Source organism: Salvelinus namaycush, chromosome 6 (assembly GCF_016432855.1).
Source record: "Salvelinus namaycush isolate Seneca chromosome 6, SaNama_1.0, whole genome shotgun sequence".
NCBI lineage: Eukaryota > Metazoa > Chordata > Actinopteri > Salmoniformes > Salmonidae > Salvelinus > Salvelinus namaycush.
The window spans coordinates 8,204,181-8,231,048 of NC_052312.1; the positions used below are offsets into that span (position 1 = coordinate 8,204,181).

The window sequence follows — 26,868 nt, forward strand, 5'->3', positions numbered from 1 at the left end:
TTTATTATGCAAACATGACCCTATGTTTTCTAATTTGAGAATGTAAATGGGCCTTATAAAGTGCTTAGGCTATAAAAAAAAAAAAGCTAAGCCCAGTGTAGGCCTATTCACAGAGATGGGCAGTATTTGTGTTACATGTATTGGAAATATGTATACTGAACATAAATGTAAAGCAAAATGCAATAATTTCATAGATTTTTACTGTTACAGTTCATATGAGGAAATCAGTCAATTGAAATAAATTCATTAGGCCCTAATCTATGGATTTCACATGACTGGGAATACAGATATGCATCTATTGGTCACAGATACCTTAAAACAAAATTGGCCTCACAATGGGCCCAATGGATCTCATCAAAGTATTTTTGTGCATTCAAATTGGCATCGATAAAATGCAATTGGGGCTGCAGTGGTTAACTAGTGGTTAGCGCGTTGGACTAGTAACCAGAAGGTTGGAAGATCTTATTCCCGAGCTGACAAGGTAAACATCTGTCGTTCTGCCCCTAAACAAGGCAGTTAACCCACTGTTCCTAGGCCGTCATTGAAAATAAGAATTTGTTTATAACTGACTTGCCTAGTTAAATAAGGGTCAAATAAATGGTGTTCGTTGTCCGTAGCTTATGCGTTGACCTCAGCTAAACGCTTGCCCACACGACGCCATACACGTGGTCTGCAGTTCTGAGGCCGGTTGGACAAACATTATCTAAAACGGCCTTTGAGGCAGTTTATGGTAGAGAAATGAACATTAAATTCTCTGGCAACAGCTCTAGTGGACATTTCTGCAGTCACCATGCCAATTGCACGCTCCCTAAAAACTTGAGACTTCTGTGCACAAAATTTGAAAGGAATAAGCTTTTTGTGCTTATGAAACATTTCTGGGATCTTTTATTTCAGCTCATGAAACATGGGACCAACACTTTCCATGTTCCGTTTATATTTTTGTTTAGTGTAGTTCAATTGCTTCTGAGTATTTTGTAATTTGTATTACACTGGGCAGAACTACACTCCAATGCATTTTGGAACAAGATACTTTCAAGAGCTGTAATTTGTATTTTCCAAATACAAAAGACTATATATATTATTCTTAATTATAGCGGTTCACCATTTTGTGGCCCCCTTTCACCCTGCATTGATATCAGAAGTCTGATTGCACTATGGTGTGATAACAGTGTCTGCTAAGTAAATTAATTATAAATGTGTATGAAAAAATAGACAATCGCAAAGCATGCTAAGTATTATTCTAATGAGCTCTGCCCCAAATCAAGGTTTTGTCTGGAAGGGCTATGGCTTTTGTCAAAATTGACTTTTGTAGCAGTTTAGGATAATTAGGTAAAGCTGTATCCCATCTAGACATGCCCCCTGAACCAAGGCCAATAATAATACCCAGTGTGCTTTGCAGTTCATTTTGGTATGTTCATTTCCACACATATGTTGAGGTCATTCAGCAGAAACTCTTATCCAGAGTGACTCAAGTCAGTGCATTCAACTAAGGTAGATAAAACAACACTAATCACAGTCATAGCAAGTAAATGTAATGTTTCTGTAACATTTATTGAGAATGTTGTTTCTGTTTGGGCTTGCTACTTGCAAATGTATAACTGTATTTCAATTAAATAAATGTCAAAATACAAGTTTTCTGTGATTTATTTGGATACCTTGATCTTTATGGTATTTTGTAATTGTATTTAGTCATTTTTGCCCATCCCTGCCTATGCAATATCACATTTCTGTATAAAACATTGCCTTAACCTAGTTGTCTGGGGAACTACTAGGCGACATTATATAAGATGATCATTTAGACTAGGTTCTAAATGAGCTTGCCCACGAGCATGTATGAAGTGTTTTTGTGTTTGCCAACCATTTAGCCCCTATAATTAAAGCCTATTTTTATTTAATGCTGTGTCTCATGGATGCCTAAATGTGATTTTAAAATGTGACAAAAAAATGTCTTGCCTACAGAAAAACGTTAATGCGTTAATTTGAAAAAATGTGGGGGTGTACACGCCTCTTTATCATGATGTAATGTTTATCACGAGACTTGCCATCACTGTTTCAGTTAACGCGTTATAATGTTGTCGTCTCCGGTGATCTTATTTAGAACGTTTTGGCAACAATGGTGTAAAGTTGAACTACATTTCCATACATGCATCTGTCCAGTCAATGAGGAAGGACAAAAGGGGGCTCGTTCAAACACGTTTAAACTGAGCGCTGGGTGCGCAGCTTAGTAGAGCTGCAAATACTTTGAACTGTCTAATCTTCGATTAAGCACGACTCTGCATTGTTGGTAGCTATTTGAAGGTGCGCCAAAGTTCTGACACGTTTGAACAGCCCGAATACAGTCATAGAACTGCGCGGCAAAAGCAAGGCACAAACAAAAACATGTGGGTGTAGCATTGAACTAACGGGTGCGTATTAGGTTTCTTTCGAAATATTAATAAGCTTACGAGCGGGCTATGAGTTCCGGAAGGTTTGTAAATCGATTGGAATACACATAATAGTTGTATTTTCATGTAGTTGTACATGTTTTGCTATTGTACCTGCTAGCACAGCTTGCTAGCTTAGGCATATTGCATAGCCTATTTGCATATTGTTGCTAACTGCACCTGCCGGTCAATCAATTCCTCAACCTTCGTGTTTTGTCTTGACCAAAAATTAATTTAATAGCTTATTGTTAATTTTACGATCTTGTGTGGGGTGGTGAAATTTTATCGAACCATTTTAAACTATCATGCAATTATCTGGATTTGGTATTATTTTAAAACATTGTTATTAGCTAGTTAGCCCAGTTTGTATCAGATATCAATATTTGTTCCCAGTATTAGGTTAAGCTTCTTTTTTTTTAACATATTTTGCGTAATGAATGGATATTTGTGCCACGCCCACTTAGGCTAGTCAGTCTACAGTTTGTTTGTTTTTTTGCACAAAGTGAAAGAAGCCATACAAAGGCCTTTGAATGTTAGGGGAAATACAGTATAACTGATTTCAATGTGTGTGCTGGTACTGATTTACACTTTCCTCTCATCCAGCCCCTATGACATCACTGCAGCTGAGAGTGGAGAAGACACACCGGCCTAGTGAGTGACTGCGAACTGTGACGGATGAGAGGGGTCAACATGGGACTACACTCAGCCCAGAAGAAACACTTTCCCCTAAAGGGGATCGATGGTGTGGTTACGTTGTTCGACGCGGAGCTCCGTAAACCCGAACCGGACCTGGCCCTTCTCTCATTGGTCCTGGGCTTCGTTGAACACTTCCTGGCCGTGAACCGGGTCATACCAATAAACGTCCCGGGGGTGCGCTTCGAGCCACTGGAGCCCGACTGTCCAAACTCTTGCTTCCCTACAGTGGAGTTAGGGATGCTGTCGGCCCTACGTGAGCGTTTCACTGCCCAAATCCGGGGAGCAGTGGACCTGTCTCAGTACCGCAGGCCTGCCGGCGGATCCAGCAGGGAACTGGTGAAGAAGGTGTCTGACGTCATCTGGAACAGCCTGAGCCGCTCCTACTTTAAGGACCGCGCCCACATCCAATCCCTCTTCAGTCTCATCACAGGTAGGATTTGGGGTACATGGCTGATCATATCATATTATTCTATCATTTTAAAAGGCTAATTGATCATTAGAAAACCCTTTTGCAATTATGTTAGCACCGTTGAAAACTGTTGTTCTGATTAAAGAAGCAATAATACGGGCCTTCTTTAGACTAGTTGAGTATCTGGAGCATCAGCATTGTGGGTTCGATTACAGGCTCAAAATGGCCAGAAACAAATAACTTTTTTCTGAAACTCGTCAGTCTATTCTTGTTCTGAGAAATGAAGGCTATTCCATGTGAGGAATTGCCAAGAAGCTGAAGATCTCATACAACGCTGTGTACTACTCCCTTCACAGAACAGCGCAAACTGTCTCTAACCAGAATAGAAAGAGGAGTGGGAGGCCCCGGTGCACAACTGAGCAAGAGGACAAGTACATTAGTGTGTCTAGTTTGAGGAACAGAAGCCTCACAAGTCCTCAATAGTACCCGCAAAACACCAGTCTCGACGTCAACAGTGAACAGGCGACTCCGGGATGCTGGCCGTCTAGGCAGAGTTCCTCTGTCCAGTGTCTGTGTTTTGCTCATCTGAATCTTTTCTTCTTATTGTCCAGTCTAGGATATGGCTTTTTCTTTGAAAGCCAGCATCCCGGAGTCGCCTCTTCAGTGTTGACGTCGAGACTGGTGTTTTGCGGGTACTATTTAATGAAGCTGCCAGATAAGGACTTGTGAGGCTTCTGTTCCTCAAACTAGACATTAATGTACTTGTCCTCTTGCTCAGTTGTGCACCGGGGCCTCCCACTCCTCTTTCTATTCTGGTTAGAGACAGTTTGCGCTGTTCTGTGAAGGGAGTAGTACACAGCGTTGTATGAGATCTTCAGTTTCTTGGCAATTTCTCGCATGGAATAACCTTCATTTCTCAGAACAATAATAGACTGACGAGTTTCAGAAGAAAGGTCTTTGTTTCTGGCCATTTTGAGCCTGTAATCGAACCCACAAATGCTGATGCTCCAGATACTCAACTAGTCTAAAGGCTAGTTTTATTGCTTCTATAATCAAAACAACAGTTCATCTCTGCTAACATAATTGCAAAAGTGTTTTCTAATGATCAATTAGCCTTTTAAAATGATAAAATTGGAATAGCTAACACAACGTGCCATTGGAACACAGGAGTGATGGTTGCTGATAATGGGCATCTGTACACCTATGTAGATATTCCATTAAAAAATCCAGCTGCGATAGTCATTTACAGCATTAACAATGTCTACACTGTATTTCGGATCAATTTGATGTTATTTTAATTGACAAAAAATGTGCTTTACTTTCAAAAACAAGGACTTTTCCAAGTGACCCCAAACTTTAAAGTAGCCACCCTTTGCCTTGATGACAGCTTTGCACACTCTTGGCATTCTCTCCACAAGCTTCACTTTGAATGCTTTTCCAACAGTCTTGAAGGAGTTCCCACATATGCTGAGCACTTGTTGGCTGCTTTTCCTTCACTCTACGGTCCAACTCATCCCAAACCATCTCAATTGGGTTGGTGCTGGGTGATGATGGAGGCCAGGTCATCTGATGCAGCACTCCATTATCCTTGGTCAAATATCCCTTACATAGCCTGGAGGTGTGTTGGGTCATTGTCCTGTTGGAAAAGAAATGATAGTCCCACTAAGCGCAAACCAGATGGGATGGCGTATTGTTGCAGAATACTGTGGTAGCCCTGCTGGTTAAGTGTGCCTTGACTTCTAAATAACTGATTGTCACCAGCAAAGCACCATCACACCTCCTCCTCTATGCTTCACGGTGGGAACTACACATGCGTAGATCATTCGTTCGCCTAATCTGCGTCTCACAAAGTTACGACGGTTGGAACTAAACATCTCAAATTTGGACTCATCAGACCAACGGACAGATTTCCACCGATCTAATGTCCATTGCTCGTGTTTCTTGGCCCAAGCAAGTCTCTTCTTATTGGTATCCTTTATCAGTGGTTTCTTTGCAGCAATTCAACCATGAAGGCCTGATTCACACAGTCTCCTCTGAACAGTTGATGTTGAGATGTGTCTGTTACTTGAACTCTGGGAAGCATTTATTTGGGCTGTAATCTGAGGTGCAGTTAACTCTAATGAACTTATCCTCTGCAGCAGAGGTAATTCTGGGTCTTCTTTTCCTGTGGCGGTCCTCATGAGAGCCAGTTTCATCATAGCGCTTGATGTTTTTTGCGACTGCACTTGAAGAAACTTTCAAAGTTCTTGAAAGGTTCCAGATTGACTCACCGTTATGTCTTAAAGTAATGATGGACTGTCGTTTCTCTTCACTTATTTGAGCTGTTTTTCCCATAATATGGACTTGGTCTTTTACCAAATAGGGCTACCTTCTGTATATCATCCCTACCTTGTCACAACACAACTGATTGGCTCAAACGCAGTAAGAAGGAAAGAAATTCCACAAATTAACTTTGAACAAGGCACACTTGTTCTTTGAAATGCATTCCAGGTGACTACCTCGTGAAGCTGATTGAGAGAATGCCAAGATTATGCAAAGCTGTCAAGGCAAAGGGTGGCTACTTTGAAGAATCTCAAATATAAAATATATTTTGATTCGTTTAACACCTTTTGGGTTACTACATGATTCCATATGTGTTATTTCATAGTTTTGATGTCTTCACTATTATTCTACAATGTAGAAAATAGTAAAATAAAGAAACCCTGGAATGAGTAGGTGTGTCCAAACATTTGACTGGTAGTGTGTTTGACTGGGGTATGTTTGGGATAGGTGGGGATGGGACGGTGTGTAAGTGGGGGGGGATAACAAAATACCCGGGAAAAGTAGTGGTTTTTTTTTTGTGATTGTATTGCCCTTGTGACCCAATAAAAACCATTGTTCACAAACAGGAAAGCATGTTGTATAGTTTGACTAAAATACAAGGTTGTTTTGTCTGAAGGAGGCTAAAGCTGTTACTAACTCAATCCTATTGCTTTCCTTTATTTTGAACAGGCACAAAGCTGGACAGCTCGGGGGTGGCATTTGCAGTGGTGGCAGCGTGCCAGGTTCTGGGGCTGCGGGATGTGCACCTGGCCCTGTCCGAGGACCACGCCTGGGTCATCTTTGGCAAGAATGGAGAGGAGACAGCTGAGGTCACCTGGCACGGCAAGGGCAACGAGGACCGGAGGGGGCAGACAGTTGCCGCCGGGGTCGGCGAGAGGGTAAGTAAGGTACAGAGATACTTCCACCCCTTGCAATTACATTATAATAACATGCACTCACACACCTTTTTAATATAGCTACTTATCAACTACATAGAACTGCTGTTCTACACACACACTCACCTTGAACTTGTAAACGCAGTACAACACCTCTCAACCCTAACCCCCATCACCCCCCTGTCCTCCAGAGCTGGCTGTACCTGAAGGGTTCCTATATGAAGTGTAACAGGAACATGGAGGTGGCCTTCATGGTGTGTGCCATCAACCCTTCACTGGACCTGCACACTGACAGCTCTGAAATGCTACAGCTTCAACAGGTGTGACCACCATCAGCACATTGGGGATGATAAGTGTGATATAATGAATATTGTAAGGGGAGAGTTTCACCTAAAACGCACCTGTTGGCATCATCAAAGACATCAAGCTGGCTGGAACTGTAGTTTATATTTACCTCATAAATGCTTTTCTGTGTTGTCCTCGGTCTCTGATCTTTTTCCTACACAGAGGCTTCTATGGCTGCTCTATGAGCGAGGAGACCTGGAAAGGTGATTTATTTTTTGATACATCTCAAAAGCTTGTTGAAATACTACATTCGTTTTGAAGTGTTGTGGTGAAAATGCTTATTGGTTACATCCAAATGAATTATATTTTTTGTTGTAAGCATGTTATTGTTCTGTCATATCAACCAAGTGGCTCTTTTCCCTTGCTGTGCCACAGATATCCCATGGCCATGGGCACCCTGGCTGACCTGGAGGATCAGGAGCCCATCCCTGGCAAAGAGAACCCCTACACCATCCACCTTAAAGTGAGTCTGTGGATCTGTACACCAACAATAAAGCGGTGACATTTTGATTTGAAACGTCATCTTAACAAAATTATCCTTGAAATATAATTTAATCAGCTCATTTTGAGGAGTTATTCATACCTTGCATGTATGTGTGTTTTTTATTTTTATTTTTTTCCAGGCTGTGAACTCTGCTAAGAAGTACTACAACAACGAACACATCTACCCTTTCATGTACCTGGCTGGCTACCACTACAGACACAGGGAGGTCCGGGAGGCACTGGGGGCCTGGGCCGAGGCTGCACAGGTCATGCAGGAGTAAGTTACTGGAGCAACTAGCTTAGCTACCTTCTCTATGCTCCTTACGCGGCTGCTCTGTGTCAACTATCTGTGTTTAATGGTAAAAAGGTATGTTTGGCCCACAGAAATAACCTTTGGCATCGTTCATTTAAGTGTCCCTTAACTTCCCAATGAAAAGGGCTATAAAAGTCAAATTTGACCTCCCGAGTGGCACAGCATTCTAAGGCATTGCTTCGCAGTGCTAGAGGCATCACCACAGACCCGGGTTGGATCCTGGGCTGTATCACAACCGGCCGTGATTGGGAGTCACACAGGGCGGTGCGCAATTTACCCAGCATCGTCCAGGTACCGTGAGGGTTTGGCTGGGGGGGTGGCTTTACTTGGCTCATTGCTCTCTAGCGACTCCTTGTGGTGGGCCGGGTGCCTGCAGGCTGATCTCGGTGGTCAGGTGAACGGTGTTTCCTCCGACACATTGCTGCGGCTGGCTTCCGGGTTAAGCGAGCGGTGTTAAGAAGCGCGGTTTGGCAGGTCATGTTTTGGAGGACGTATGACTTGACCTTCGCCTCTCGAGGCCGTTGGAGAGTTGCAGGGATGAGACGATTGAAATTAGGTAGATAAAGGGGGTAAAATACAACAACAACAAAGTTACATGATTATTAATTATTAGTATTGAAACAATGGGTACTGAGGCAAACCCTGTTGACCATCTTTTGCTGAGGTATGCAGTGACAATTTACACCAGTTACTGTTTCACCTTTCTGACAGCAGAGGGTAGCAGATGCCTCTGGAACGTTAGGCTCTTAATTACAGCGTTTTGTAGACTTAAATCTGGAACAAGTTGTCTGACCATGTCCTTCCAGGCTAGCTTGTGGTTTTGTATGGCACTATACTCATTATATTGCATGCATGTCTTCTAGGGGCATAATTCTGTCTGACTAACAGGGTGTGTGTAGCCTAAATACGATGTCCTCAGGACAGGCAATCGCAGGGAGCTTTCCTCCAGCCTTGGCTCTGGTCCTCGTGGGGCAGTAAACCTGCACTTTACTCCCACATAAACACTGTTCATCGGCCTGCAGGGGCTAAAAATACTGACCGACCCGATCACAGGGAACAGCCGACGAGACCGATTTTCTCCTGTTTCTCTGTTGGTCTCTTTCTGTCTCTGTCTCTAGGATGTGTGCACCAGAGAGGCAAGTCAGTACATTCCCTCTCCTCTTGACTTCCCTTTACCTCTCTGCCTTTCCTGTTTCACGCATTGTTCTTCAGTCTCGGCTCCCTCGGCTTGCTGTCACGACAACAAGGATCATGGCGTGTGATCTACCAATATAAATAAAATGCCGTTTGAGTATTTTCTGTCGTGTTTTTGGGTTCATGAAAAAAAAGAAGGGATACAAGTGTTCACACCTTTTAATATCCCTTTTACTACGTACGTGGAGAATAAATAACCTAATTGAATGAATGAAAGGTCATCATGAACTGACACTTTTTAAAGAAGTCAAACCTCATGTGCTTTATAACAATGTACAATGATCTCACTCCCCCAGCTACAACTACTTCCGCGAGGATGAAGAGATCTACAAGGAGTTTTTCGACATCGCCAACGACGTCATCCCCACCCTGCTGAAGGAGACGGCTGCAGCTGCCGAGAGCGGAGGGGAGGGAGGAGAAAAGGTAATGACTAGTGGAATTTTACATCATTAAGAACCGAGTAAACATTTTTCCCCTTCTCATTTTAATCTCATGTCCCAGAATGATGCATTAATAATATCTCATATGACAGCTGCCTTTCATTGATGTATTGAATGGACCCCTTTCATCTAACTTCCCTCCTCTATCCCTCTATCTATTATCTACTAATTTCCTTCTTCCTTCCTATGTTCCATTGATTTCTCTTCCCCTCTCTCTTCCCCCTCTCTCGCCCCACTCTTCCCTCTCTCTCGCCCCACTCTTCCCTCTCTCTCGCCCCACTCTTCCCTCTCTCACCCCCTATCTCGCCCCTTCTCCCTCCACCTCAGGACCAGCCCATACAGGCCGCCGCCCTCTCGGCCCTCCAGGACCCAGAATGCTTTGCCCACCTGTTGCGGTTTTATGACGGTATCTGTAAGTGGGAGGAGGGAAGCCCCACCCCCGTCCTCCACGTGGGCTGGGCCACCTACCTGGTCCAGTCCCTCAGTCGTTTTGACGCACAGGTAATCACACCACCACAAGACTGGACTATCCCTTTAAAGGCATCCCTAGTCACTTTATAACCTATTTAACCCAACTAGATGTTTTCACAAACCACCCTTTGAAACACTTTATGACATCCTTGTTCACTGTTACATCCTCCACAGATCCGTCAGAAAGTGTCTATCATCACCAAAGAGCCGGAGCCCCAGGACGACGACGACCAATCCAGCGAGGACCCCCGAGAGGGGCGAAGACGTGGGCCGAGACGTGAGTCCAAACTGGAAGACCAAGCTTCCCCTCCTACACAATCCACCCCCACCACCCCTGTCCCACCACCAACCCAGCCTGCCCAGGCCAAGAAAGTAGGTGGGGAGGGCGGGACGCGGCGTCGCTCCTCAGGACTCCGTGGTGGAGACCCAGAAGGCAAGGCCAAGTCCCCCAGCCCGGTGCCCTCTCCTGCCCAACAGCTGCCCTCCCCCAGCGTGGGTCCCCTGGTGGCCTTCCAGAGCAAGAAGATGAAAGGCATGAAGGAGCTGCTGTCGGCAGCCAAGATCAACTCCAGTGCCATCAAGCTCCAGCTCACCGCCCAGTCACAGGTTCAAATGAAGAGGCAGAAGAGCACACAGTCGGGAGACTACACCATGTCGTTCATGAAGCGCCAGCGCAAATCTCTGTAGAAGGAGAACTCTGGCTGTAGAACTTTCTCCAGCCTGGTTCCCATGTCTGGTTGTGTTGTATAGCCAACTCCCATAGTCATTGTCATAGGAGTGTCTATACAGCACAAACAGATCTGGGACCAGGCTAGAATTTCCATTGGGAGAAAAACAAAGGGAGACTGACTGTGGGACCGACTGAGAGGCAAGGCAATACACACACAACTGCTGCATCAGCGATTAGCTTTTTTTATTTTTATTTTTTTTAAGGTTGTTTTAGCAATCATATCATAAGCCCTGATAAGGTCATAAGAGGGTCGGTAAGAACATGACACACTTGTACATTTGGAGGAAGTCACTTTAATCAAGTTTGAACAGAATTGTCAACCAAGTCATTCTTTTTAATCTTGTGATTCAATAATGATTGTGTATCATAGGCCGTTAAAACATTCAATTGCTGTCACTTTGTGTGGATCTAATGGGCAGTAGTGCACATCAACTCTTGAGTTCTCACTGATTTATGTGTAGAAGCTCTGTAAAGCCAAAGTAATGGTGAAAACACCCTGTCTCGGAACCTATTTTGGAAAATGGGAATTACTCTGTTAGAAAGCAGTCTGAATTCCATTCTATATTTTCTGCCCTTGAATCTTAATTTATCTTTTTGATTGAAATCCCTGGAAGTGATTCGGACTATTACTGTGTAACAATGTCCAACTCTGTTACGTTGTCTCTTTCTATGCTAGCTATTTGTTGCCTTATACTTTGCCTTTTTTATTTCTAATGTAGGTGGCCTTTAGTTGAGACTAGCCAGAGCTGCAATAGGCAATATAAAGTGACCAGAAAGACCACACACTGTTTAAATGGGATTGCTGTAGGTGTCCCTGGTAGCTACATTCAGTAGTATTTTGCTTGATAACTTGTTTTTTTTTATCTGCAGATAATAAAATAAGTTAAAATGATACCCTTTCTCTTTTTAATATTATGGAAATACTGTTTCACATGTCATAATGGGGTATTCGTAGATGTACAGTGTGCATCTGCTAGTTTCTTTTCCTGAGTGGTAAGATTCTGTTATATATCAGGAAAATATTCTAACACTTGGGATTTGAGATCACTTGACTTGGATACACGACGGTCCATAATAAATCGATCAAATGTATTTATAAAGCACCTTTTTATGTCAGGAGATATCACAAAGTGCTTATACAGAAACCCAGCCTACAACCCCAGTTGTGGTTCGGCTAGAATAAGATGAATGCCTGGAAAGAAGAGTAGTATTTGAGGCTATTAGCTCTATTTGCCTGTCAGAAGAATCGTGGTGGAGTATTGCGCTCCAGTAAACACCTTGCGTCCAGTGGTTGATTCGCTGGATGTATTGTTGTCATGAATGAATAAAAACGTGCGTGTGAGTCCGGGCGCAGTTCAGTCTGTAAGCATGGATACCACTATTGGAGTCTCGTTTTTGGACCCGTTGAATGATTACGAGTTAATTCAACGTATTGGGACTGGCACGTATGGTGATGTGTTCAAGGTGAGTGGGGAAAATGTCAGATCGGCTTGGAGATTAGCACACATACGCGTTTTAATAAGCTCTATATGGGTTAGGTTACTGCGCCGTGTCACGTAGCCTAGCTGTTTAAAAACAAGTTTTTATTTATTCCACAATTGAAATATTGTTCGATTTTATGTTGACAGGCTACAACTTTAAAACAGGATATAAAAAAAGCTACCATATTGTTTTAATCAATGAGTCCTTTCAAATCGAATCAAACTTTTACGCACGTAATTAACAATATAGGCTACCTTCTAAAACGTGTTATTACCACAACCAATAACAAGGGAGATGCAGGTAAGGTTGGCCGTATGTCGCCCCTGCCTGCCTTGCTGCTATTTGAGAATAATTCGGGTATAGGAGAGATACAGTACGTGCACACATGTTAATGATGCTCAGTGCCTATAATGCCCATTCCACTGGCTAGTAGTTAATCTTCTGCTAATCAGTATTCACAATCAGGCTGGGTTGGCATCCGGGCTGATCCATTAGTCCAACATCCATCAGGACCCTTAAAGGAACATTTATAAGGGCTCAGACATTCCATTCCATTGTGTTAGACCTGCTTTACACTTTTTATTTGCTCTCCTCTCAACAATACTTTTATTCTGTGCTGCTTTTGTGACAGAAGAATAGCCTATTTCATATATCACTGTTTAAGTCAGGTGGATGATACAAGATATCAAGTTTGAAGGGCACTGACTTTTATCAACACTGTTTAATGGATCTTGGCTGTTGACGCCCAATTTATGTAGAAAGGTATTTTTTCGATCAGTCTATTCTATTTTGACTCGGTGATGTGAGCTGCGGGAAACAAACATCCTGTAATCCCACCCTGAATGTCTCATACATGCATCCTGTGAGGGAGTCCGACTCAAATCGTTGTGTGCCTCTCCTGCCATACCCGAAACATTTCCTATCCAATAGGCTACAAATGTAAACAGACATACAATGAAAAACATTTACTGTACGCACAATTGTGTTAACTTTTGGGCTAATGAGGTCTGTTGAACTCTGCATCCAGCAAATGAGTAGATAAAGCATGTCTGGTTGCATGGGTGTATGCTGGACGAAGAACAGATTTATGAACAATTCAAAATATCCCTTAGAATTGCACTTTGTTTCTCTCAGTCTCGAAGTTACGTAATGTCTACCCCCCCATGCCTTAGCCACATGTAAATGCCCGGGCTGTGCCTGCCTGCTGTGAATGAGGAAACTGTTACTGTCCCACAGACAATGGCCTGTTGTCACCTCCCACTACCTCGCAGTACTCTTTTTCTCCTCCACTGTTCTTTCTCCAGCTTTAGTAGAGCTGCCTGGAGGTCAGGGGTCAAACCACTGGCCTTGTTACCTAGTGGGCTCTCTGACTTTGTGGACATTCAAGGTGACCATTGTTCACAAGATCCACGAAACTTCTTGCTACCCAGCTGAGGCATCGATTTTCAAGTGTGTGATCTTTTGTGGCTATGTAATTAATATAAAGTATGTCACGCTGCATAGTCAAGAATGGTTTGTTTTTCTGAGAATCGCAAAGACCCCAATTAGCTGTTTTCTTTTATGAGTGAATAGTTCCTTTTGTCTTGTATTCTGGTGTGCATGCAAAAGTAAGCCGAAGACAGGATGAGGAGTACGTACGTACATTCATAGTTATATGCTTGTTATGACCTGACTGAGATTGCCTGAGGTTCGATGGTGGGGGGAAACCCACAGAACAGAAAACTGTTTCACAAACCAGCAGCCGCACTGCAGAGCCCAGTCATCACTGTCACACTGTGGGCTGCAGGTCGTTTGTCACTGTACGTTACATCACACACACTACCATTTGCGCTGTTACTGCAGTTGTGGGCCTATCTATCTCTCACTGAATATCATTCATGGTCCAAGGCCAGTTTAATGCAACACGCTACTGAAATGTGTAATACAGGAAAACTGTGTTTTTGTTGTATGTCATTTCCACTCTGATTCAATCAAGCTTTGTGAGAAAGAACTTATGGAATCTTGATCAAAGTTTTATTTTCAGTCCCATCGTCTGTAACTCTATCCCACAGCACACTGTTATTTCAGGCTGCCCAGTGATGAACCTTAAAAGAGACATTACTGTCACTTCAGTCACAGGAAGTACTCCAGTATAACGGGGAAAGAAACATGAATTCGGGGTGTTGCCAAGCATCAGGTTTTGTTTACAGGCAACCTGATAGCCCATTGGCTGATTCTATGCTTGTTGTGCATAGAGAGAGCTAAGGGCCTTAAAACCTGACGTCACATCAACGTTTGACCTTTCTGAAAGAATGGGAGCAATACATATTTACAGGACAAAACAAGAGGAAATGGACGAACGTCGGATGGACATTGCAAACAACATCCTTTGGATTCAAAAGCAGGGACTTTTCCCTCAGCATTGTTACGTAACGGCTGATGTCCCAATATAAACCATGTCGCTGACCTTAACACCTTTAAAGCTCTAAGTCTGTCTGCATCCGAGTTTGAAGTGAAACCCTATTCCTTATGATGGCCTGATAAAAAGTAGTGCACTATACAGGGAATAGGGTCGAGGAATGTACCACATCAGTCACCGGCTTCATTAATAAGTGCATCGACGTCGTCGTTCCCACGGGGACCGTACGTACATATCCCAACCAGAAGCCATGGATTACAGGCAACATACGCACTGAGCTAAAGGCTAGAGCTGCTGATTTCAAGGAGCGGGACACTAATACGGATGCTTTTAAGAAATCCCGCTACGCCCTCCAACGAACCATAAAACAGGCAAAGAGTTAATACAGGACCAAGATCAAATCCTACTACTCTGGCTCTGATGCTCGTTGAATCTGGCAGGGCTTGCAAACTATCACGGATTACAAAGGGAAACCCAGCCGCGAGCTGTCCAGTGACGCGAGCCTACCAGGACGCATACTGAGAGCATGCACTGACCAGCTGTGAAGAGTCTTCACTAACATTTTCAACCTCTCCCTGATCCACTCTGTAATACCTACATGTTTCAAGCAGACAGCTATAATCCCTGTGGCCAAGAATGCCAAGGTAACCTGTCTAAATAACTATCGTCCCATAGCACTCACATCTGTCGCCATGAAATGCTGTTCATTGCTCACATCAACAACATCATCCCAGACCCTCTGGACCCACTCCAATTCGCGTACTGCCCCAACAGATCCACAAATGACGCAATCTCTATTGCACTCCACACTGCCCTTTCCCACCTGGACAAAATGAACACCTATGTGAGAATGCTTTTCACTGACAAAAGCTCAGTGTTCAACACCATAGTGCCCTCCAAGCTCATCACTAAGTTAAGGACCCTGAGATTAAACTTCCTGATGGGCTGCCCCCAGGTGATGAAGGTAGGCAACAACACCTCCGCCACGCTGACCCTCAACACGGGGCCTTTAGGGGTGCGTGCTTAGTCCCCTCCTGTACTCCCTGTTCACCCATGACTGCGTGGCCACGCACGACTCCAACACCATCATTAAGTTTGCAGACAACACGACAGTGGTAGGCCTGATCGCCGACGATGATGATGAGACGGCCTAAAGGGAGGAGGTCAGAGACCTGGCAGTGTGGTGCCAGGACAAAAACCTCTCCCTCAACGTCAGCAAGACAAAGGACCTAATCGTGGACTATAGTAAACATTCACATAAACAGGGCTGTGGTGAAGCAGGTCGAGAGCTTCAAGTTCCTCGGTGTCCACATCACTAAGGACCTATGATGGTCCAAACCCACCAACACAGTCGTGAAGAGGGCAGAACAACACCTCTTCCCCCTCAGGAGGCTGAAAATATTTTCAAAAACAGTTGCTCCATTGAGAGCATCTTGACTGGCTGCATCACTGCCTGGTATGGAAACTGCTTGGCATCCGACCGCAAGGAGCTACAGAGGGTAGTGCGTAAGGCCCAGTACATCACTGGGGATGAGCTCCCTGCCATCCAGGACCTCTACACCAGGCGGTGTCAGTGGAAGGCCCTAAAAATTGTCAAAGACTCCAGCCACCCAAGTCATAGACTGTTCTCTATACTACGGCACGGCAAGCGATACCAGAGTGCCAAGTCTGCAACCAAAAGGCTCCTGAACAGCTTATACCCCCAAGCCATAAGACTGTTGAACAGTTAATCAAATGTCACTCACTGGACTCTACCCACACACTCACTGGACTCTACCCACACACTCACACATACTACACTAACACACACACACACACACACACACACACACACACACACACACACACACACACACACACACACACACACACACACACACACACACACACACACACACACACACACACACACACACACTACATATAATCACACACACAAAATACAGTGCATTTGGAAAGTATTCAGACCCCTTGACTTTTTCCACATTTTGTTACGCTACAGCCTTATTCTATAATGGATTAAATATTTTTTTCCCCCTTATCAATCTACACACAATACCTCCATAATGACAAAGCAAAAACATTTTGGTGGAAAGTTTTGCAAAATGATAAATAAAAAATTGAAATATCACATTTACCTAAGTATTCAGACCCTTTTCTCAGTAAAGTTTATCATGGTCTGAGAGTCCTTTACGTGCCTTTTGGCAAAGTCCAAGCAGGCTGTCATGTGCCTTTTGCTGAGTTGTGCCTTCCGTCTGGCCACTCTACCATAAAGGCCTGATTGTAGGAGTGCTGCAGAGATGGTTGTCCCTCTGGAAGGTTCTCCCATCTCCACAGAGGAACTCTGGAGCTCTGTCAGAGTGACCATCGGGTTCTTGGTCACCTCCCTGACCAAGGCCCTACTCCCCCGATTGCTCAGTTTGGCCGGGCGGCCAGCTCCAGGAAGAGTCTTGATTTTATTTATTTCATTTATTTATTTCACCTTTATTTAACCAGGTAGGCAAGTTGAGAGCACGTTCTCATTTACAATTGCGACCTGGCGAAGATAAAGCAAAGCAGTTCGACACATACAACAACACAGAGTTACACATGGAGTAAAATAAAAACATACAGTCAATAATACAGTAGAAAAATAAGTCTATATACAATGTGAGCAAGTGAGGTGAGATAAGGGAGGTAAAGGCAAAAAAAGGCCATGGTGGCGAAGTAAATACAATATAGCAAGTGAAACACTGGAATGGTTGATTTGCAGTGGAAGAATGTGCAAAGTAGAGATAGAAATAATGGGGTGCAAAGGAGCAACATAAATAAATAAATAAATACAGTAGGGAAAGAGGTAGTTGTTTGTGCTAAATTATTGATGGGCTATGTACAGGTGCAGTAATCTATGAGCTGCTCTGACAGCTGGTGCTTAAAGCTAGTGAGGGAGATAAGTGTTTCCAGTTTCAGAGATTTTTGTAGTTCGTTCCAGTCATTGGCAGCAGAGAACTGGAAGGAGAGGCGGCCAAAGGAAGAATTGGTTTTGGGGGTGACCAGAGAGATATACCTGCTGAACGCGTGCTACAGGTGGGTGCTGCTATGGTGACCAGCGAGCTGAGATAAGGGGGGACTTTACTTTACTTTACTTGATGGTTCCAAACTTCTTCCATTTAAGAATGATGGAGGCCACTGTATTCTTGGGGACCTTCAATGCTGCAGAAATGTTTTGGTACACTTCCCCAAAACTGTGTCGACACAATCCTGTCTCTGAGCTCCACAGACAATTCCTTCGACCTCATGGCTTGGTTTTTGCTCTGACATACATTGTCAACAGTGGGACTTATATAGACAGGCGTGTGCCTTTCCAATCATGTCAATCAATTGAATTTACCACAGGTGGACTCCAATCAAGTTGTAGAAACATCTCAAGGATGATCAATGGAAACAGGATGAACCTGAGCTCAATTTCGAGTCTCATAGCAAAGGGTCTGAATACGACTGTACTTACAGTATTTCTGTTTTTAATTTTTAGTATATGTGCAAAAATTGCAAAAAAATCTGTAATGTGTGTAGATTTTATTGAGTTCATTTTAGAATAAGGCTGTAATGTAACAAAATGTGGGGAAAAAGTCAAGGGCTCTGAATACTTTCCGAATGCACTGTACTTACACACATGAAAATTGACGCCACACACACGTACATATTACATTTAAGTCATTTAGCAGACGCTCTTATCCAGAGCGACTTACAAATTGGAAAGTTCATACATATTCATCCTGGTCCCCCCGTGGGAATTGAACCCTGGTCCCCCCGTGGGAATTGAACCCACAACCCTGGCGTTGCAAGCGCCATGCTCTACCAACTGAGCCACACGGGACCACGTATTACCTCAATTACCTTGTAGCCCTGCACATTGACTCAGTACCGGAACTCCTAGTATGTAGCCTCTTTATAGTCATTTTATCTTTTCTCTGTATACATCAATGATGTTGCTCTTGCTGCTGGTGATTCTCTGATCCATCTCTACGCAGACGACACCATTCTGTATACTTCTGGCCCTTCTTTGGACACTGTGTTAACAACCCTCCAGACGAGCTTCAATGCCATACAACTCTCCTTTCGTGGCCTCCAACTGCTCTTAAATGCAAGTAAAACTAAATGCATGCTCTTCAACCGATCGCTACCCGCACCTGCCCGCCCGTCCAGCATCACTACTCTGGACGGTTCTGACTTAGAATATGTGGACAATTACAAATAACTAGGTGTCTGGTTAGACTGTAAACTCTCCTTCCAGACTCCCATTAAGCATCTCCAATCCAAAATTAAATCTGGAATCGGCTTCCTATTTCGCAAACAAAGCATCCTTCACCCATGCTGCCAAACATACCCTCGTAAAACTGACTATAGTACCTACCGATCCTGGACTTCGGCGATGTCATTTATAAAAATAGCCTCCAAAACTCTACTCAGCAAATTGGATGCAGTCTATCACAGTGCCATCCGTTTTGTCACCAAAGCCCCATATACTACCCACCACTGCGACCTCTATGCTCTCGTTGGCTGGCCCTCGCTTCATATTCGTCGCCAAACCCACTGGCTCCAGGTCATCTATAAGTCGTTGCTAGGTAAATCCCCGCCTTATCTCAGCTCACTGGTCACCATAGCACCACTCACCCGTGGCACCGCTCCAGCAGGTATATTTCACTGGTCACCCCCAACGCCTATTCCTCCTTTGGCTGCCTTTCCTTCCAGTTCTCTGCTGCCAATGACTGGAACGAATTGCAAAAATCACTGAAGCTGGAAACTCATATCTCCCTCACTAACTTTAAGCATCAGCTGTCAGAGCAGCTCACAGATCACTGCACCTGTACATAGCCCATCTGTAAATAACCCATCCAACTACCTCATCCCCATATTATTATTATTTTTGTTGCTCCTTTGCACCCCAGTATCTCTACTTGCACATTCATCTTCTGCACATCTATCACTCCAGTGTTTAATTGCTGAATTGTAATTACTTCGCCACTACAGCCTATTTATTGCCTTACCTCCCTAATCTTACCTCATTTGCACACACTGTATATAGATTTTTTTCTCCCATTGTGTTATTGACTGTATGTTTGTTTATTCCATGTGTAACTCTGTATTGTTGTTTGTGTCGCACTGCTTTGCTTTATCTTGGCCAGGTCGCAGTTGTAAATGAGAACTTGTTCTCAACTGGCCTATCTGGTTAAATAAAGGTGAAATAAATTGTAAAAAATGTGTTACTATTTCCTTTATTTATTTATTTGTTAATATTTTCTTACTTTTTAAATCTGCATTTTTGGGAAAGGGCTCGTAAGTAAGCATTTCACTGTGAAGTCTACACCTGTTGTATTCGGCGCATGTGACAAATCCAATTTGATTTGAGGGTGCTATTTCGGACGCACCCTGGGACTGTGTAGAACAGACAGACCTCTCACCAACAGGCCTCTCACCATCCAACACACCCTGTCTCCTGCTGTTGCATCAATACAAGGTTATGCTGAATGTCAGAGAGAGCAGGTGACCAGCCGGGCCATAAAACCAGGAACTAACTAATATTGGGTCTTTTATCATCAAGATGGCTGACTAGGGGACTTGGGTCTTTTATCATCAAGATGGCTGACTAGGGGACGTGGGTCTTTTATCATCAAGATGGCTGACTAGGGGACTTGGGTCTTTTATCATCAAGATGGCTGACTAGGGGGCTTGGGTCTTTTATCATCAAGATGGCTGACTAGGGGACTTGGGTCTTTTATCATCAAGATGGCTGACTAGGGGACTTGGGTCTTTTATCATCAAGATGGCTGACTAGGGGGCTTGGGTCTTTTATCATCAAGATGGCTGACTAGGGGACTTGGGTCTTTTATCATCAAGATGGCTGACTAGGGGGCTTGGGTCTTTTATCATCAAGATGGCTGACTAGGGGACTTGGGTCTTTTATCATCAAGATGGCTGACTAGGGTCTTTTATCATCAAGATGGCTGACTAGGGGGCTTGGGTCTTGGATGGATGCCCAGGGCCTCCAAACAGAGATGAAAATGCATTAAGAAAAAGTTAGAGAAAAAACAGATAATAGACTGTTGTAAATAGAGCAATTGCAAGGAGTCATCAGCAAGTTGATGCAATAGACATAAGGAAACATTGATTACTGTTGGTTTTGTTCCACTGTAATGGAATCTAGTCCTGCTGCTGACTAATATATGGAATTCTGTGGCCTGTATGCTCTGTAGCCTGTTAACAGGAAAGTTCACACTAGTAATCACTCACAGCTAACTTTATCCTTTCCTTCAGGCTCGAAACATCAGGAGTTCAGCAATGGCAGCCATCAAAATAGTCAAACTGGATCCTGGTAAGTGAAAAGCTCAGTGTTGTCAGACCTGTATTATGGGTCAATTCTTGCATGTTTAGCCTTCATGCATATTTTGTGTAGTACATTCTCAACTCTTTGTAAACAATATATTGTGTGTGATACAGTGGTACAACTACTACTAGTATTAGCAGCAGTAGTAGTAGTAGTAGTTATAGTACTAGTATCAGTAGTAGTAGTAGTAGTAGTAGTACTAGTATCAGTAGTAGTAGTAGGAGTATCAGTGATAGTAGTAGTAGTAGTAGTATCAGTAGTAGTAGTATCAGTAGTATCAGTAATAGTAGTAGTAGCAGTAGTAGCAGTAGTATAGTTCTAGTACTAGTATCAGTACTAGTAGTAGTATAGTTCTAGTACTAGTATCAGTAATAGTATTAGTAGTACTAGTAGTACTAGTATACAGCAGCAGTAGTAGTAGCAGCAGTAGTAGCAGAAGTAGCAGCAGTAGTAGTAGCAGCAATAATAGTAGCAGTAGTAGAAGTAGCAGCAATAGTAGTAGCAGCAGTAGTAGTAGTAGTAACAGTAGTAGTAGCAGCAATAGTAGTAGTAGTAGTAGTAGCAGCAGTAGTAGTAGCAGTGGTAGTAGTAGTAACAGTAGTAGTAACAGTAGTAGTAGCAGCAGTAGTAGTAGTAGTAACAGTAGTAGTAGCAGCAATAGTAGTAGTAGTAGTAGTAGTAGTAGCAGCAGTAGTAATAGCAGCAGTAGTAGTAGCAGTGGTAGTAGTAGTAGCAGCGGTAGCCGTAGCAGCAACAGTAGTAGTAGTAGTAGTAGTAGCATCAATAGTAGTAGCAGTAGTAGTAGCAGCAGTAGTAACAGTAGTAGTAGTAGTAGTAGTAGTAGTAGCTGCGGTAGTAGCAGCAGTAGTAGCAGCAGCAGTAGTAGTAGTTCTAGTATTAATATCAATATTAGTGTTGAGATGTCAGGACATGTGACCTGCATGCTCTCTGTTCAGGTGATATCACATCCATCCAGCAGGAGATCACTATGATGAAGGAATGTAAGCACAAGAACATCGTGGCCTATTTCGGCAGCTATCACAGGTACATGTCTAAGCTTGTCTGATTTTACACTTTATGATGGTCCACGTCCATCCATGGAATTCCTTGGATTGTGAGTGTTCTTGGATGTGTTATTGGATGTGTCGAAATCCACTCTTATCTCAAACACCCACTACTAGGACATAGAATGCAACACTCTCTCCCACACCACAGATAATGTAGAGCTCCACACAAAAAAGCTCTATTGCTGATAGAGGTCATTAACAAACACATAGGGAGAAACATATGCACGCACACACATACATACACACACACACACACACACACACACACACACACACACACACACACACACACACACACACACACACACACACACACACACACACACACACACACACACACACACACACACACACACACACACACACACACACACACACTGTCACTGACTTTAAAATGATTTCACTCAAGGTTCTCTCTTTTTTAGCTTGGTCCTCTTGGAACGTCTGAGTGTTGTTACCTCTGTAACATTTCAAGGGCAGATAATAATGTGATTTGTTTGGATTGTAAAACTTCTCTACAGCCAAGTTCTCAGAAAGCTGTCTAAATATTCAGATGTAAATACCCTTTTTTAGTCTGGAAAGCCAACGGAACAGAAGGCGTTGACAAAAGACTGATAATAAAACTGGATCTATCATTTTTGCAGGAACACAAAATTATGGATATGCATGGAGTACTGTGGAGGGGGGTCGTTACAAGACATTTACCACGGTACGCACAGCTGAAACTATTTTCCACCCTCCCTTGTATGTGCCATTAATCTCAGGTCTCTACTGGTATTTCCACAGTGACTGGGCCGTTCAAGGAGAAGCAGATAGCCTACATCTGCAGAGAAACCCTCCAGGTTAGTCAGTCATATAACATATGAGCTCTCTCACTTTCCTAACTGGGGGATACAGTCACAATATAATCGCATGTCTTTCTAACCACAGGAAAGCGATGCATCAAGTTTCGTGGCACCACACACAGCACAGCAACATAACATTACCTTCCTTATTCATGTCAGCAGTTTGTGTTTGTTGCCAGGGCCAGCTCTAGCCTTTTGGGGAGATTGCCCGGTCAGTATTCGACCATGATTACTACACATTTAGATAACCGGTTAGACTAACTTACCAATATAAAAAGTGTTAGCTGACATGGCTAATCGAGTGACTGTCATTGACTGACAAAAAAAGAGAAAAACTTCTGATGGAAAACCAAATTTCGAATGTACACCTTGTGTATTCTACTATTCTCAACAGTAAGTTGAGACCCAGACTGAGTTCCCCCAAAATATATGTATTTGTTTTGGAGGGGGGGCTAATGGGCTGGGGGCCCTAAGCGACTGCTTATGTTGCTTATGCCTGGAGCCGGCCCTGTTTGTTGCTCACTGTTGTGTTGTGACTGGCTCCATAAGCTTGTAGGCAGAGATGGGCCGAATTTCTGTTACGTGTATTTGAAATTAGTATTTCAATTTCTTTTGAGTATTTTGTCATATGTATTTCAGTGGCCTGAACTACAATCCAATATATTTTTCAACAAGACACTTTAGAGAGTATTTTGTATTTTCTAAATAATTTTCAACAGTCCTGAAATAAAATGATATAGGGTCTGTTTCTATGTATTCTAATTCAATACAATACTTTGCAAAAGTATTTTGTATTTTATTTTGATACATTGGTCTTTAGGATATTTTGGAATTGTATTTTATAATTTTTGCCGATCTCTGCTTGTGGGGTGAACTAATGATGAGGTTGAGAGATTTGTCAAACTGATTCTGTGTTTTTGTTTTTCGACAGGGCTTGTACCACCTGCATGAGACAAGTAAAATGCATAGGGACATAAAGGTATAATTTTGACATAGCTGTATGTTATTGTTGTCAGTCTGTGGATCTTCTGTGTTTATATCTTTGTGAGCTTGTGTGTGTGTGTTTGTATGTGCACTTGTGTGTGTGTCCATCTGTCTATAGGGAGCAAATATCCTCATCACAGAACGAGGAGACATCAAACTGGGTCAGTGAACATCTATTCTATACCATCCAACACACACACACACACACACACACACACACACACACACACACACACACACACACACACACACACACACACACACACACACACACACACACACACACACACACACACACACACAGTCTGCAATAACTTTGAGGTTAACTAGCGTGCTAATAACAAGCCACTCATAAGACATATTGAATTCTGGATTCAGTCTCTCGGCGACTAGACTGTCTCTGACTCTCTGTCTCTGTTTTCCTGCAGCTGATTTTGGAGTTGCTGCAGAGATCAGTGCTTCTGTAGCCAAGAGGAAGTCTTTTATAGGAACTCCCTACTGGTAAGATAACTGAATCAGCAGACACTGATTCGTCTGCTTTACGTAGACACTGATTGGTCGGTGCTTAATGCAGACCCCGATTGGTCTGCTTTACGTAGACACTGATTGGTCTGCTTTACGTAGACACTGATTGGTCTGCTTTACGTAGACACCGATTGGTCTGCTTTACGTAGACACTGATTGGTCTGCTTTACGTAGACACTGATTGGTCTGCTTTACGTAGACACTGATTGGTCTGCTTTACGTAGACGCTGTTTGCCCTGCTTTACGTAGACACTGATTGGTCTGCTTTACGTAGACACTGATTGGTCTGCTTTATGTAGACACTGATTGGTCTGCTTTACGTAGACACTGTTTGCCCTGCTTTACGTAGACACTGATTGGTCTGCTTTACGTAGACACTGATTCGTCTGCTTTACGTAGACACTGTTTGCCCTGCTTTACGTAGACGCTGATTGGTCTGCTTTACGTAGACACTGATTGGTCTGCTTTACGTAGACACTGATTGGTCTGCTTTACGTAGACACTGATTGGTCTGCTTTACGTAGACACTGATTGCCCTGCTTTACGTAGACACTGATTGGTCTGCTTTACGTAGACACTGATTGGTCTGCTTTACGTAGACACTGATTGGTCTGCTTTACGTAGACACTGTTTGCCCTGCTTTACGTAGACACTGATTGGTCTGCTTTACGTAGACACTGATTGGTCTGCTTTACGTAGACACTGATTGGTCTGGTCATAGTAATACATGTGTCTTCTAACAGAACAACTTTCAGGATCATTATGAAATTATAATATTTTATTTACATGAGTCTTACAATGCATTATAACCATTATAATACTCATTTCATCTGACTGGTATTTATGTACCCGTGCCAGGATGGCACCGGAGGTGGCAGCAGTGGAGAAGAAGGGGGGGTACAACCATCTGTGTGACATCTGGGCGGTGGGCATCACGGCCATCGAGCTGGCAGAGCTCCAGCCACCTATGTTTGACCTCCACCCTATGAGGTGAGACACAGGCACAGACACCAACACAGGCACAGACGGAGACACAAACAGAGACAGAGGCACAGACACAAACAGAGACAGGGGCACAGACACAAACAGAGACAGAGGCACAGACACACACAGAGGCACAGACACAAACAGAGACAGAGGCACAGACACAAACAGAGGCACAGACACAAACAGAGACAGAGGCACAGACACAAACAGAGGCACAGACACAAACAGAGGCACAGACACAAACAGAGACAGAGGCACAGACACAAACAGAGGCACAGACACAAACAGAGGCAGAGACAGAGACACAGACACAAACAGAGGCAGAGGCACAGACACAAACAGAGACAGAGGAACAGACAGGCAGAAACAGATCCAGATATCCAGGCAGAGACAGGGACACAGACTTGGCTCCATACCAGTCCCCTCTGGACTCCAGCCTTAACCTCAACAATAAGTAGTTTCCATTCTATCCCTTTTTCCTTCATTCCTTTAGATCCACCATAATTGCATTGAAAAGTTGGGTAAAAGAGAGACAGATGAAGATAGATATTTGTGTTATGTTGCATTTTTGTGGGTTATCCACATACCTCAATATGGTATAATAGTTTGGTGTGTGACTCAAAACTATCCCCCACACTTTGGTAGCACATGTGTTTGTGCTACAGACAACCCCCCTCTGTACTGCTCGTTGTTATGCCAAACATGTCAGCGAATGACAAAGGAGTTGGCTTAAGCACATAATAAACAGATCTCTACAACCAGGCTAGGTTTTCTACTGTGTTGACATTTCAAACTATTAAAACTGTGTTCCAGAGCCTTGATGTTGATGTCAAAAAGCAGCTTCCAGCCTCCCAGGCTCAAGGACAAGACCAAGTGGTGAGATGAATATGATTACACCGTATTTCCAAAATAATTCAGACAACTCAGAATGCAGCATCTGTGACATACCTGTACTCTAAAATCATCCTCCTGACACTAGACTGTTCTCTTAATGCAGCATCCATATTCTCCAGGATGGGTATGTGTTTCTGCTGTCTCATCTCTGTCGCCCTCCCCGAAGGTCTGCAGGGTTCCAGAGCTTTGTGAAGATGTCCCTCATCAAGAACCCTAGGAAGAGGCCGTCGGCCGAAACTTTACTGCAGGTACACTACTGTGCACTCTGCTCATTATTAATTCATCATTATATACTGGGTGGTTTGGGCCCTGAATGCTGATTGGCTGACAGCCGTGGTATATCAGACCTTATACCATGGGTATGACAAAAGATTTATAAGGCACCGCGGGGGTTTGTGATATATGGCCAATACATCACGGCTAAGGGCTGTGTACAGGCACTCCGTGTTGCGTCGTGCGTATGAACATTCCTTAGCCGTGGTATATTGCCTTATTGCTATTGTAAACTGGTTACCGATGTAATTACTACAGTAAAAATACATTTTCGGTCATACTTGTGGTATACCACAGCTTTCAGCCAATCAGCATTCAGGACTCGAACCACCCGGTTTATAATAAGGA

At 43.4% G+C, this 26,868-nt stretch overlaps 2 protein-coding genes across 3 annotated transcripts in view; both read left to right on the forward strand.

The window, feature by feature from the left end:
* Nucleotides 1-2,328: 2,328 nt before the first annotated feature.
* men1 (multiple endocrine neoplasia I) lies at nt 2,329-11,593 on the forward strand. Of its 2 annotated transcripts, none has more exons than XM_038995878.1 (10): nt 2,329-2,405; nt 3,027-3,549; nt 6,520-6,737; nt 6,917-7,045; nt 7,233-7,273; nt 7,446-7,533; nt 7,694-7,830; nt 9,357-9,483; nt 9,828-10,001; nt 10,146-11,593. In XM_038995878.1, exons 2-10 carry the CDS (start codon nt 3,099-3,101, stop codon nt 10,656-10,658), a joined length of 1,878 nt encoding a protein of 625 aa, XP_038851806.1. In that variant the 5' UTR covers nt 2,329-2,405; nt 3,027-3,098; the 3' UTR covers nt 10,659-11,593. The 2 variants fall into 2 exon arrangements, with proteins under 2 accessions (XP_038851806.1, XP_038851807.1); XM_038995879.1 differs by having other exon boundaries at nt 6,520-6,728.
* Nucleotides 11,594-11,976: 383 nt separating this feature from the next.
* Nucleotides 11,977-26,868, forward strand: part of LOC120049588 (mitogen-activated protein kinase kinase kinase kinase 2-like) — a 32,362-nt gene continuing 17,470 nt past the window's right edge. The window contains exons 1-11 of the mRNA XM_038995881.1: nt 11,977-12,165; nt 20,876-20,933; nt 21,902-21,989; nt 22,657-22,721; nt 22,799-22,854; nt 23,789-23,836; nt 23,960-24,002; nt 24,270-24,342; nt 25,225-25,356; nt 26,167-26,229; nt 26,351-26,495. Coding sequence (XP_038851809.1) covers nt 12,022-12,165; nt 20,876-20,933; nt 21,902-21,989; nt 22,657-22,721; nt 22,799-22,854; nt 23,789-23,836; nt 23,960-24,002; nt 24,270-24,342; nt 25,225-25,356; nt 26,167-26,229; nt 26,351-26,495 — 915 coding nt within the window. The 5' untranslated portion in view covers nt 11,977-12,021. The remainder of the gene's footprint in view (nt 12,166-20,875; nt 20,934-21,901; nt 21,990-22,656; nt 22,722-22,798; nt 22,855-23,788; nt 23,837-23,959; nt 24,003-24,269; nt 24,343-25,224; nt 25,357-26,166; nt 26,230-26,350; nt 26,496-26,868) is intronic.

Coding starts and splice junctions, on each gene's coding strand:
- men1 (XM_038995878.1), top strand. CDS start 3,099: ATGAGAGGGGTCAACATGGGACTACACTCAGCCCAGAAGAAACACTTT. Junction 3,550..6,519: donor CCTCTTCAGTCTCATCACAG/GTAGGATTTGGG, acceptor TATTTTGAACAG/GCACAAAGCTGGACAGCTCG. Junction 10,002..10,145: donor TCAGTCGTTTTGACGCACAG/GTAATCACACCA, acceptor CATCCTCCACAG/ATCCGTCAGAAAGTGTCTAT.